The 14,577-nt window shown below is 34.9% G+C and overlaps 1 protein-coding gene across 1 annotated transcript in view; it reads left to right on the top strand.

Annotated features, from left to right (window-relative positions):
- Window positions 1–14,577, top strand: part of kz (putative ATP-dependent RNA helicase kurz) — a 215,910-nt gene that overhangs the window by 78,570 nt on the left and 122,763 nt on the right. The window contains exon 11 of the mRNA XM_090368664.1: window positions 9,154–9,349. Coding sequence (XP_090224790.1) covers window positions 9,154–9,349 — 196 coding nt within the window. The remainder of the gene's footprint in view (window positions 1–9,153; window positions 9,350–14,577) is intronic.

Raw genomic sequence — 14,577 nt, 5'->3', positions numbered from 1 at the left:
AACACATAAAATCTAAGACAGTGCATCCAGTTGACATTGGTGGCCAACACAATGTTGAGTCAGTTCGATGTGACATAAGCACTGGGAAAGCAAAAATGAGATTAGGAGTGTGTTATAGGCCTAATGGCTCTGATGAGTACAGTGAACAACTGTACAGAGAAATAGTGGGCAAGTAAATCAGAATGTCTTATAATGGGGGATTTTAACTTTCCAGATATTGACTGGAACTAGTGGGTTGGTTACTTGCACACTAGCAAGACTTGTGGATTTACTGGATGACTATTTTCTATAGCAGCATGTGCGAGAGGCAACTAGAGGGAATAACACTCTTGATTTGATTATCATCAGTGATTATTCATGCATTAAGAATTTTCAGATAAAAGAACCACTAGGTGACGGTGATCAACAGTGTACTGATGTGGGATTTACTTAAAGATGAAACTACCTGCAGGGTTTTTAATGGGAAGGGTTTTTGCTTCTGTAAAGATGATATGGTGGTCTCAGACAATTTTTAAATTCTATACAGTGGGACCAACTGATGATGATGTTACCAACAGAAAATTCTAAATGGGAAGCATTCAAGGAATTAATCTTGGAAGTTACTGGGCTTTTCATACCAACTAAGAAAACTGTCCAAGGTTTAGATTTAAATGATTTCTTCTCTACCACTAGTCTCATTAACTAATGAAGAAAAATGCATGGGCTACATATTAATTATGAGGTGAAACAGAAGCCTATGGTAGATATAAACTAGTCTGTAATCAAGTCACAAAGGAGGTTAGGCAAACAAAGGCAGATTATAAGAAATCTTTGGTAAAGAATGCAAAGAAAAACAGCAAAAACTTCATTACTTATGTAAACTATAGAATAAAGGGGATTAATCATATTAGTTCACTGAATAATTAATGATGGTTCGACTGTTGATAATCCTGCTGAGGTAGCTGACAAACTGAATGAGTATTTTGTATCTACATTCACACATGAGGAATTCTGTAGAGAAGTGGAAGCCAGAAGTTTATCAAACTCTGGCAGGGAGTTAAATGACTTTGTAATAAATGAAGGAAAGTGGAGGAGAAATTGTTGAAGTTAAACATAAGAAACGCACCTGTGGTGGATGAAATCTATCCAGTTATATTAAGGGAGGCAGCAAAGGAAGTAAGCAAACCCTTAGCCATAATTATTAGCGTACCCTTGGATTCAGGGGTGGTCCCCAATGATTGGAAAAGTGTAAATGTATCCTCAATTCACAAAGGGGGGGGGGTATCAAAGGGTGATACAATATAATCGTAGACTTGTTAGTGCAACTTCTGTTCCAGGGAAAGTAATGGAGTCACTGGCTGCAGGATCATCTGGGCAAGACTGTAGTTATAGTTCAGACACAGCATGGGTTTGTTAAGGGGAAATCTTGCCTGACCAATTTGATTGGATACTATGATGTGGTCATAAAGGAACTGGATGCAAAAAATAATTTTGATATCATATACTTAGATTTCAGGAAAGCTTTTGATACTGTTGCACATAAAAGACTATTGTACAAATTGGAGCAGTATGGTATTAAGGGAAAGTTGCTGCTATGGATAAAAGGATGGTTGAGCAGTAGGAAGCAGAGTGGTAATCAGTGGACAAAGCTTGTCGTGGACTAATGTTATTAGTGGGGTCCTCCAGAATTCGGTGTTGGGACTATTATTGTTTTCTATTTTTATCAGTGATATTGATGAAGGTATAACAGGCTTAATGTCCAAGTTTGCCGATGATACAAAGATTGAAATGGTTGTTAATGACAGTAAAAATGGTATGCGGTTGCAACTAGACTAGAAAAGTAGGGCAGATTGTCTGAGAGGTGGCAACCGAAGTTTTAACATTGATGCATGCAAAGTACTCCATACGGATAGCAGTAATCCCAGAGTAATGTACCAACTATGTGGTACTACACCCTGGGTAGCAGAGAATGAAAAAGACTTGGGGGTACTTGTGCTGTGAGATATGAAGTTTTCAGAGCAGTGAGACAGGCTGCCAGAGCAGCTCATGGGGGTCTTGTCAGTGATATACAGGAACTTTGCTAGAAGCGATGAAGTGATTGTCCCTTTGTATAAGGCAATGGTCAGGCCACCTTGATTACTGCATACAAGTCTGGAGGCTTCATTTTAAGAAGGATGTAAAGCTTCTGGAATGAGTACACAGAAGGGCAACAAGATCGGTGGGTGGAACAAGGGGTGCTCTTACCAAGAAAATCTTCAGTTCTGCAAATTGCAGTGTCTGGACACTAGACACCTGTGAGGGGTGCCTCCATAGCCAGGTGGGCAGGAGCGGCAGTGCGTAGCACACACTTCTTGATTAGACCAGGGTTCCAGCCCGTGACCAAATACGGAGGATGCGGAAAGGTCAGGGAATGACCACCGCATATCCTCAGAGCAATATGGCCTTAGTTGCTAATGCTCTTAAAAACCAAATAACAACAACAGCACCTGCGAGGTGATCTGATTAAGGTGTTTAAGGCCTTGAATAGTTTGAACAAGCTTAATATTGTTGGGATTCTTCCTCCTGCTAAGATTACACACTTGAGGGGGCATAAATTAAAATTGAGGAAAGACAGTTTCAGAGTATATGTGTGGAAGTTTGCCTCTAGCCAGCAGGTGGCTGATTGCTCTTCTTCCATCTGTCATTGTGGAAGCTGATAGCTTAAATAAATTTAAGGAAGAGCTGGACAAATATTTGGCACAAATGGAGAGGTGAATAGGAAGGGGTTTTTTTTTTTTTTTTTGGCTGATGCTGTATAAGCCTGCTTTCTTGCATCATATGCCACTACTAATGCTAACTCAGAAATTAATAAATACCTCATATGTCCAAAAGATGGTTATTGCCAGAGCAGATGAAACCTCTGAATTGTTTAGAATTGCAGTTCAGAATGAGGCTAGAAGAAGAAGAAGAATTCTTTATTGCATACAAAAGGCACACACCGTACACAATACCCTTCATGGCTACAAGCCAGGGGTTAAAAAATGTTCTTGTTTATACTCCGGCACGACCACCAGATCAGTGGAGTTTACAATAAATCAATCAGTACAAACGTTAATCATATTTAGCAGTCATGGGCTTGAACCCAGGTCCACTCAAAGAGCATGTGCTACTGCACTCGTGCTCCTGACCACCCAGCTGTGACAGGCCTAACTGAACAATCCAGTATAAGTAGAAAAGCAAAGGTGACTCTGGTGGTTTCAGACAGTTTTAATAAAATAGAATTAAGTAAACAGAAATTACACAAGAAATCCAAATATTGAACAATATGATTGTGGTCCAATGAAAACTATTTGTGAGTTTTGCAACTCAAGAAAATTTTCCAAACAAAGACCCAGAGACAAAAAAATTCAAAAGGTAAATTAAAATTGGAATTCAGTTAAACATTTCCAGACTTTGTTCACATAACTTTTGTCAAATCGAGACTTTCCACATTATAAAAGTTTCAGAGAAAACATTAGAATTTACAGAATTTGAACTACATTAGAATTTGCTTTAGTGCAGTGTTTCCCAACCTTTTTCGAGTCATGACCCCCTTTTATAATAGCCAAGTAATCTGCAATCCCCGCCACATTTGCATAAAAAGGCATTTTTAATAGAGTAAAGAAAACACATTAACAATAGATTTTTCAGAATATAATTTTAACCTAATATTTAATGCAATGGTTGTACTTGCATCTGGGCAACTAGCTTCAAAATCCATGGCTGAGTGTTTGTTAAAGCCAACCTCATGTCATCCTCAACATTCAGTCTGTTTCTTGCCTTTGTTTTGATATGAAGAAGGTTTGAAAATCTACTCTTGCAGAGATATGTAGAGGCAAATGGAAGTAAAACTCAAAAGGCAAGCATGGTGACATTTGGATACATAGCACACCAGAACTGGGTCAGCAATTTTCATAAAACAAATTTGTGCCGAGGAATCTTTCCGCAGATCCAAGAATTCATCCTGTTCTTCAACAGGAATGCTGGCTACATTCAGGAAAGTAGAGAATGGGTTTCATGCCAGTGTGGCTTCTTCTGTAAGCTCAGGGAAGTACCACTGAAATTCCTTTTCAAGGGATTCAAGGTGCCCAGTAATCTCCTCCTTCAGATTCTCATCCAGTTCACCTTCAGATTCCTCTACCACACTGCAGAGTTTTTCAAACATGCCAATGTTTCCAAGATTTACTTTCCGACGCTAGTTTTGCAGCTTGGATACAGATGCCTGAAGATGGATAATGTGTGATTCCTTTCCCTAAAGTTTCAGGTTCAGCTTATTTAGCTGGTCTAAAATGTCTGCTAATTAAGCAGCGTTTTTCTTCCAAGCTTCATCATTAAAGTAAGCCACAAGGTTATGCTTCCCTTGCACTCCCAGGAACAACTTGATTTCATATTTCAACTCAGACACAATTGACAACATTTCCTTTCGACAACCAGCTTACAGCAGTGTAGAAAAGAAGAACCTCATGATCAGAATTCATGTCTTTACAGAGTTCTTTAAACAGATGGATGTTGAGGGCTCCAGATTTGATGTAATTCTCAATTTTGATCATAGAATCAAGTACCTCTTGCAGAGGAGCCAAAAAAGTTACTGGCAAGAGCATATCGGTGAATCATGCAGTGAATGCCCTTTTCTTGGGGAACAAGTTCTTTCACTTTTGTCTGAAAGCCCGACTTTGACCCTAGCATAGCTGGTGCTCCATCTGTACAAACCCCACAGATGTTTTTCCACTGTAGTCCTCCAGTTTCAAAAAAGGTTTTAATCTTCTCCATAATAGCTTCACCTTTTGTAGTAGTTTCAAGTGCACTACAAAACAGGAACTCTTCTTTGATGTCATCTGAATGAATATATTTCACAAAGACATGCAATGGAGAACATGAACTTACATCTGTTGATTCATCAACTTGAAAAGAAAACAATGGAAAAACTTTGATTTCATTCAAAACCTCTTTCATGTCTATGGACATATCAGAAATGTGCCTCTGAATAGTGTTATTGTATAGAGATATTTGTCGCATCGTTATCTCACTGGCTTCCCCAGGAATTAACTTTACAATCTTCAACATGCAGGGTTTGATGACCGTTTCTCCAGTCATGTAAGATTTTTTTTGTTTGGCAATTTTCAATGTGACTTCATATGATGCTCGCACTGCTGCTGTGCTCTGTTGCTGAAAACTTCCTGTAGGATCAAATCTCTGCCATCTGAGACCAGTTTCTTTATGTCAAAAGAACTCAATCCTTTTTAGTATGTTCTGAATGCTTTGTCAAATCTCTGCCATCTGAGACCAGTTTCTTTATGCCAAAAGAACTCCAAATCCTTTTTAGTAAGTTCTGAATGCTTTGTCTCTAAGTGACATTTCAGTTTTGAAGGCTTCATAGATTCAGCACTGAGAACAACATTGCACAAAATGCATTGTGGCTTCTCTATGCCATTGCTGAACAAGGTGGTAAAGCCAAATTTTAGATAGTCTTCTGAATATTTACGTTTTTTCTCCATGGGTACGGATTTAGTACAGACTGATGACAACCTACTGCCGCTCTTTATATTTTAGAAAGTGCAAGCAGTAGCTAATATGCGCTCGACAGTGAGTGGCTGGTTTCTATCATGGTGCCGACTAAAGGTGGTTCACTATTGGCAAACTAAGTTCATGCCAGTTTGTATTAGACAGCCCATCGTGGACATTATTGAATTACATCATTGCAAACATGGCGGCATCAGCAAAACATACATCTTCAACTGCATTAAGAGAGCAACTCACCTTTATTCAACAGCCTGTTATTCACACATCGAGATTGGCGCCTCCGTAGCCAGGTGGGAAGGAGCAGCAGTGCGTAGCACACGCTTCTTGATTAGACCGGAGTTCGAGCCCGTCACCACCAAATATGGAGGATATGGAAAGGTCAGGGAATCACCACTGCATATTCTCGGAGCAATATGGCCTTAGTTGCTAATGCTCCTAAAAACCAAATAACAACATAACAACATCACACATCGAGACACCGATGAAAAATGAATTTTGCATCATAGTGAATATTTTTTCAGTTTACTATTTGTAACATAGAAATTTATTCTAATGATAACACTGCATTTGTATATTTTATTTTTAGGGGGTGAATCAAGGTCTGCCGTGGCAGAAATTTGAAAAAATATTAAAGGCCTGCCATAGCAAATAATTAAAATAATATAAAATGTTTAATATGTATGAACACAGCAGGCTTTTAATATTTTTTAAGTATCTGCTGTGGTGGACCTTAAGTAAACTTCCTTTAATTTATCAAAAATCGGTGTTACAACCACTAGTAGAATATTGCAGTGTAGCCATATTGAAATAAATAAGTGTTGAAAACCTTTGTGGTGAAATTTCCTATAAAAATAATTGCAACTAAAAATAACCGCGGCAACCCCCTTGGGGGTCATGACCCACAGGTTGGGAACCCGGGCTTTAGTGGGTGCAAAAATTACTGATATATCTGGCATAGATCCATATTCTTTAAAAGGTCATGGTTGGTATTGCTCAAAGTTTGAAGACTGCATGCACAAATAAAGACAAAAGTCTAATAAACAAGATATGTTGTAGAGCAAAGTTGCACAATTTTTCTGTTATATAATGATGGGTTATACACATTTTTTTTGGAATAAAACAATTTGTAAGTACCTTTCAATTTCTTATGTATATTCAAGAACTTATGGGCATTTGTCCAAAAGTTGATATTACAATACAAATGGCAAATAAGTCCCATAATGTAAAAAACAGAATCTAATGAATAAAGCTTTGTAACTCGATATGTAGGGGGCTGAGAGTTGGCCGGAGGATTTCTTCACATAAATCATAATCTCCATACCCAAGAAGGTGACACCAACAATATGCCAAGACTACAGAACTATAAGCCTTATTACCCATGCATCTAAGATTTGGTTGAAAGTTATAAAAGTCCGTATTGGAGAGTCATATTGAACATTTTCTGGATGACTCGCAGTGTTGTTTTCGCAGAGGGAGATCGACAAGAGATACTATTGGAACGTTGAGATTGTTGAGTGATAAAATGTATAACATGGGAAGAAACCTCTGTGCATGTTTTGTGGATTATGAGAAGGCGTTTGATAGAATAATCTGGAGAGAACTGTTCCCACTGCTTGAAAAAATCAGATGCAAGAAGAAGATTATTGGTCTGATCTATGATTTACATAGAAGACAAAATCCGGTGATAAGAGTGAGGGAAAAACTGACAGAAAAAGCTAAAGTTAAAAACGGAGTGAGACAGGGATGCTTACTTTCACCTGGTTTGTTCAATGCTTTTGCCGAAGTGATAATAAAGGAGGCACTTTGGAATAAGAAATGGGGAGTTAAATTAGATGAAAAATATATTCATGCTACTAAGTTTGCAGACAATCAAGCCATACTAGCAGGTTTCCTGCTACTCTGCAAAAAATGATCAAAAGACTAAATAAGAAGGTGCTGAAGTATGGAATGAAGATAAATGTGATGAAAGCAAAGGCAATGATGATTACTAAAAGGTTAATTCCTTTCTGAATTGAGATCGATGGAATAAGAATAGAACAGGTAGAGCATTTTAGGTATCTGGGACAGTTATTTGTATGGGACATTTCATGTCAATCTGAGATTCAATCCAGAATTGCAATGGCAAAACAATCTTTCAAGAATAAACTGTCATTGATTACACAGAAGAAAATGTCACAAGAAATTAGGGAGAAGCTAATAAAGACATATCTGGTGAGTGGCACTATATGCAGCAGAGACATGGATTCTAACAGAGAGACAAAAAGAGACTTGAGGCCTTCAAGATGTGGTGCGGGTGCAGGATGTAAAAAATTAAATGGACTGAAAGAGTGTCAAATGTAGAAGTATTAAGATGTGTCCAAGAACAAAATAAAATTCTAGGTAGAATAAGATCAACTAGATTCAAATGGGTGGGCCACATTGATTTGACATGGTGGTTTGCTTCTGGATGCACTGGAGGGGATGGTGGCAGGAAAACATCCTAAGGGTAGACCAAAAAAGACCTTCATCGGGACATTGCTGGATGAAACACGACTTTGAAGTTTTGAGGAACTAAAACAGACTGCACGGGAGAGGCAAAGATGCTGACAGCTCATCAGAGGAACTGAATTACCGATGATGATGAACTCGATGTGTGAATATAGTCTTCCATGTGAAAATTAGGGAGCTACTGCTCTCTCACAGTATCTCCATCCTCGTCGTCTACCACCAGTTATGTGAGAGAGGAGGTTGCCTTCCATTACAGGGCTTTTGTAAAGTCACCAAACTTACAATTGCATATATCTCTAACTATACTTGAGAGAACAACCTATAATTTGATTGAAGTGTAGATCAGAAGCTTAATGATGGATGGCAGCACATGTTATTCTCATGTGTTCATTTATGCATAACATCATTCACTTCCTGAGTAAGCCATAGCATTAACCCTACAACAGAGATGTTTTATTATGAATCAATATTACAAATTTAATTCATTTTGCAGAAGTTTGGCAGAAATATAGATAATGTTTCAAGACACATTGGTTACCAAGTAAGTCCACCATGTGGAAACTGAATAAGATTTTGTGAGACTGGCTGGGTAATGGAAAACTGCATAATAGCAAACCTAAAATGTCAGATGTCATGATTACAATTCTCTGAGAACATGCAGCACTCAGCAATAGCTGGAAGTGTTTGAGAGTTTCATAGACCAACTGGATAACATGAAATGCGAGAAAAGGTATTTCCAACAAGGTGGCACAACTACATGCATCTCTAATGGCAGATGTCTGCAGTGCCATCACATCTGTGAATGCACTGAAGAAAGACTGCCCCATGAAAGTCAGACCTTACCTCTCCAGATTTTTTTTGGTGGGATATCTTTTTTTTTTGTATGGGATATCTTAAACATCATGCATTTGTGAACACGTCACACTGAATTGAACTAAAGAACACCACTATTGAGTGAATTGCTGATATTCTACAGGACATGTTTCATTACATTGCCAAATACATGTCATCAGGTTCACTTGTTTGACTTCTGGGATTTTAAAAATACCCTGAATTAAGATAGAGAAGTTAAAAATTGCAGTTTTTTTTTTTTAAATAGTTTCTAATAGATGAATTTTCTGTTTTAAATTTTGAACTTTCCTCTTGCAGCTATTCCATAAGACCAGTGGATGCAGAGCAGTTACAAGATATAATGGTAGATGAAGAATTAAATAACATTCCATCTGAGGAGGAAGAGGGGGATGATGATGATGATATATCTTTTGAACATGGGGCCAAAGGCACTTCACAACCTATGTTTGTTCTTCCACTCTTTTCCCTTCTTCCATCCAGTAAACAAACAAAAGTACAGTTTAAACTTGTATATTCCTGTTTGATTTTTACTTTTACAAAGTCTACAATTTGTAAAAATATACTGTATTTCAAGATATTTGATTATATTCATTATTCTTCATAATAAGTTCACAGAATTAAATTAGCTGATATAGTTTTTATAAATCTTTATAATAAAATTACAAAGATTTATAAAAAAGATTTGAAGGATTTACTCTGAAAAGTAAATCTTTCAAATAAATCTCTGTAGGACTGCTACTTTTAACATAATTCACATTTCTTAAAGCAGATTAGCCATGTCAGTTTAAAGATGTTTGAATTGCATTTGTTTAGTTGAGTATTTTTTATGGTAATTAATAACACATAAGGTAACCTACAGTACGCTGACACTGTGGGCAGAACAGTTATGCAGGGAACCAAAAGATACATAGTGACACGAACAAATCTCCAGATTGAATTTTCAGGAAATTTATAAGAATTCTTATAAACTATGAAGACTGTAAAGAAGATTTTAAAATTGTAGTTTTTTTCATTCACACTTTGTTGATGTCAGATAATTGCTGTTATCTTCCATTTGTTTAGAAGGTGGCAGCAGAATTACATTAACCAATTTGGAAGAAACAAATTGGTATATAAAAAAGGCATGTGGCAAAAAAGTGAAGATTTGAATTACAAAATAGAGTGAATTTGAAGTGAACCTAACTCACTTTCTTTTAAGTCAAATTGAGGAATTTTAAAGCAGTTTTTCAGGGCATTACTCCCATATTTAAGAAAGGTATTCTGTGTTAGAGTGAATTTCTAAGGGTTTCTTGTTGTAAAGAAGAAGAAAATTCCTACAGCAAAAGAGAATAAATACCTAGTTAAGTGGATACTCAGAATGAGTTTCTGTCGAGAGAGGTTGGTGGTTAGATTTTGCTCTCATTAGAAAAATCTGATCTTGTCTAATCCTATATTATTGAAGGCTACCCAAGGATATCAATTCTTCACCTGTATTCCTTAAATATATTGATAAAATTATGTGACTTTCATCTTTTTATGTCATGTAATCACTATTATTCTTCAAACTTTCTTAAGATTTTCCTATTTGTGGAAAAAGGCTTTGAAATGTTCAACACTTACTGATTTTGACTGCTCAAGATTCATTTAACAGCCTCCTCTAGATGTTTTCTTTTATAATTCCATCATTTAACCAATAAACATTTGTTGTTCTATTACCCTTTGTTTACTAAATATTTGTTGGGTTCATCATATAATGCACAGTCTGCTTTGTTGTGCTGTCTTTAATATTTAAAAACTGCAACAGTTGTTTAATTTAAAGTTCAAACATGATTGGGCATTCAATTTATTGGCTGCAAGGATTCTTAAACCACTGGGAATGCTACTGTTCTCATATGCATGCTGACAGAATGGAGTATAGAACTTTATTCCCTGTCTTTAATATACTAGATGACTATTCTGCTCCTCTACCTGACTGGAATAAACTGCCTGCTCAACCTTATGGCACCTTTTTAGAATCTTTCATGTTAAATAACCCTGCATTAATTAATTTTGACTTATTCTAGTCTACTATGTCAGTTCTGGTCTGCATATGGCCTGGCTTTTATAAATGTGATAGGTTTTTCTAACTTCTTTATTGTATTCTATATCTGATGTATATAGAATATAGAATAATAATAAGATGTATTCTATATCTTATTACCTGTTAGCATCATTTACAATTTAAATGACTGTTTTATATGTTCAAAGTCATGGTTTATTTGTATTTTGTAATCAGTAATCAGTTATAAATGAAAGATTGTTGTTATTATTATTGTTATTTCCTCCATGCTGTACTGTTTCCTGTTAGACCTTTAGCTGTATTCAGAGTAAGCTTTCTTGATGCCATTCTTAACAAATTCCTCTTATAGGAATCCAATCTAAACGTGGTTTCTCTAGTAAGTTTGTTAAGGCTGCTCAAGATGTGAATATAGTGTTGCAACTGGCTTGCAACACTATATTCACATCTTGAGCAGCAAAATCTACTTCATTTTCCAAATATGTTTTTCCCCTTTATTTTCATTTCATCTTTATAGGCCTTCTCTCTCCACGTTTCTTTTGCAGCTTTCATTAATGTTCTCTTAAATTTTTATTCTCATCTAAAATCATGTTAACATTGGGAATATCAGTTAATTTTTTTTATCAAGAAGGTTTTTATATTTAATGATTGAACAAAGCTGAGAACTTTTTGATTTTTGTTCATTTTTAAAACTTTTTTATGGCTCTTATTTTTGCCCTTTCACATTTTGCATGCTACCTTACAAATTCAATCTTCTCCTTCATTGTAAGACTAATGGTACTTTTCCTATGTTCAAGTTCAAAGTTTTCTGGAACAAATTAATAAAAAAAAATTATAAACTATATTTTCAAATAACTTATACATATTTACATCAACAGTTATTCAAAGTAGTTTCCTTTCATATGGATTATTCTGTGTATCTATATATGTATATATGTGGCAACCCAATGGTCGTGGGTTCGAATCCCGCCTCGGGCTTGGAGCAAAGTAAAATGCAAAAAGTTTGGAGGTGCATTATTTCCTCCATGATGTAATGTTTCTTGTTAGATCTTTAGCTCTATTCAGAGTAAGCTTTCTTGACACCATTCTTCTTAACAAACTTGCTCTTATAGAGATCCAATCTAAACCATTTGTTTGTGCATTGGTTATAATGAAGAATTTTTATTTTTACAAGTTCTTTTGGAATGGTGTTCTGGTGCACTCCAGCAGAAAAAAGCCCTGCTAATAACTAAATTTTAAAAATTTTTGGTAGGGTTATCTTAGAATTATATGTATAATTGTGTACACATAATTGTAAGATGATACTGCTATTGATAATTCTACCAAGAATTTATAAAATTTAGTTACTAGTAGGACTTTTTTCTGCTGGAGTGTGCTTGAACTGTTATTGAAGTTGTGAGCTTTAAAAATAGAAATTTATATTTTTAAAATTTAAAAAAAATATTTATTTTATTATAAAATAAAAATTTGTTATTATTATTAATGCATAAATGACACAGTCATAATACTATGTGTACTTTTTTAATAAGAAAATAGCTTTAAATTTGTGCTGGTGCCATGATTTAAAAAAAAAAAAAAACTGTTCCCACAAGTGCTCCAGAAGCTTGTTTTTTTACAAAAAAAAAGCCCTGCTTACTAGTATATAAAATGAAACATTAATACTCTTACTAACTAATTAGCCATTATAGTGACATGTACACTATAATTTATATGGATGTATATTTTAGAAATCTGTCTGATTAGTATGAGATTGAAAGGGCTGCATAGTTGCATTTCATGCAGGTTTATGCCAGTTTGTGCTAACTAATAATGTAAGGGCTGTTTGGTACATAACTGTTTTTATGCCTATGCACATATTAATCTAATAACTAACATATTGGTAATAATAATAATAAATAACTTAATAAAATAGTATAATATAAAATATAAATCCATTCATCTTAAATGAATATTCCTTGGCTGCTCGAGAGGAGATTTGAGCAGGCAAATGTCAGGTCAAAATGAATAGCTCATGTATATCCATTTCTGTTATTACAGTATCAGCCTTGCTATATAATAAATTTTGTGTGGTAGTTAATGTGGCCAAATAGTAATTAAATAGCAATTCCATTTTAAATAACAATGAATACTGTAAACTTGGATCCGAACACAAAACTTGTTGGGTATACAATTGGATGTAAAAATACTTACCATGCTAGATATTCTTAAGATCTTCACTCATTCAGCAGCAAGAAAGAAATGAACAGATTTGATTAATGGCTGCTGAATGAGTCACTTCTAAAACACAATCTAGCATTCAATAAACTGTGATCAAGAATCAAAAAGAAAACTACAGAAAAAATAAATAAAATTAAGAAATCAAAAATAATAAAATTATAAATGTAATGAAGAATTAATGCAAAATAGGCTAAAACTTTTACTAATACTTAACGTTTGGGCAAGGACTGGTATGACCTTTCTATGCTATAACCAGTATAACAGCTAACAAAATAAATTTTTTTCATCTCAGTAAGATAACCTATTTACTGAGGAAATCACTCTAAATTTTATTAATCTATTTTTTATAATTTTATGCAGAAATTTGGATATTATTAATAATTTGAATAATTTTGGATGGATAAAAGCCTATAGATTATGGTGCATTGGGCCACCAATGCAGCCCAGTGTCTCACTGCAAACAACCTAGTTTAGGATTAAATTTAAGTAGTAAATGAAGATGAGTGTTGCAAAAATATTATTGATCCATTAATTCAATTTTGTTTTGGCACTTGATAAAGTATAAAAAATGCAAGTAGGTGTGGGGAGTTTCTAGTTACATTGCAGTCAGACAGCAAGGCCTGTCTGAGCACAAAAGAACTTGGAAAAGGCTATTGTGAAAACTAACATAAAATGATAGTATGCAATCATCCTGTGATTCCTCGCTGAGATGGATTAATGCACCTTGATGACAGCAATCATCCAAATTTAATTTTAATAATTTTACTTTAATAAATAATAATATATTTGTATATGTCAAGGCATGGCTGTATTCACATAGTGGGCATTTTGATTCTTACACAGAATTTGTTTAAATTACTCTCTGTTAGGTCAGTGATTCTTTTATGCATCAAAATTAATTTCCACCTAATGGGAAAAAATCATTTAGATAATTATTTAGAGAATGATATTTCATGTATTTCACCAAGTATAGCTATTATTTAAGGCTTTCATCATCAGGCCTAAGCAGTTCTGGCATAAGGGGCACAGAAACAGATAAAAGTTAAGCTAATTATGTATTATATATGCAGTGATAGGTGTTGGCCCCAGAAATGTGTGAAGAGATAATTAGCATTAATTAATTAATCTGTGAAGAGATAATTAGCATTAACTTTACAATTAGTTTTAAATTTTTATTTAAAAAATTTTTTTCTTATGCTAGATTATTTGGTGCACATAGATTTCTATATTGCATGTTGCTGTTTCACATTTCAGTGGTTGGTATTGCTATCCAATATCAACTATCATCATTTTACTGTAACACTAGTCTGTTTTGATTTATAGAGGCTATTATGGATGATAAATATAGGTTTGAAAAGATAATTTTGCATTTCTATTAAAATATATACATTGATTGCATAATGTTTATTTGTATTACAATGATATTAGAGCTCAATAATAATTATATTACACACACACACACACACACT

The sequence above is a fragment of the Mastigoproctus giganteus genome, chromosome 1, assembly GCF_048544385.1.
Source record: "Mastigoproctus giganteus isolate SK-2022 chromosome 1, ASM4854438v1, whole genome shotgun sequence".
Classification (NCBI taxonomy): Eukaryota; Metazoa; Arthropoda; class Arachnida; order Uropygi; family Thelyphonidae; genus Mastigoproctus; species Mastigoproctus giganteus.
The sequence above is the reverse complement of the archived record's forward strand: the minus strand, read 5'-3'. Positions and strand labels throughout refer to the sequence as shown.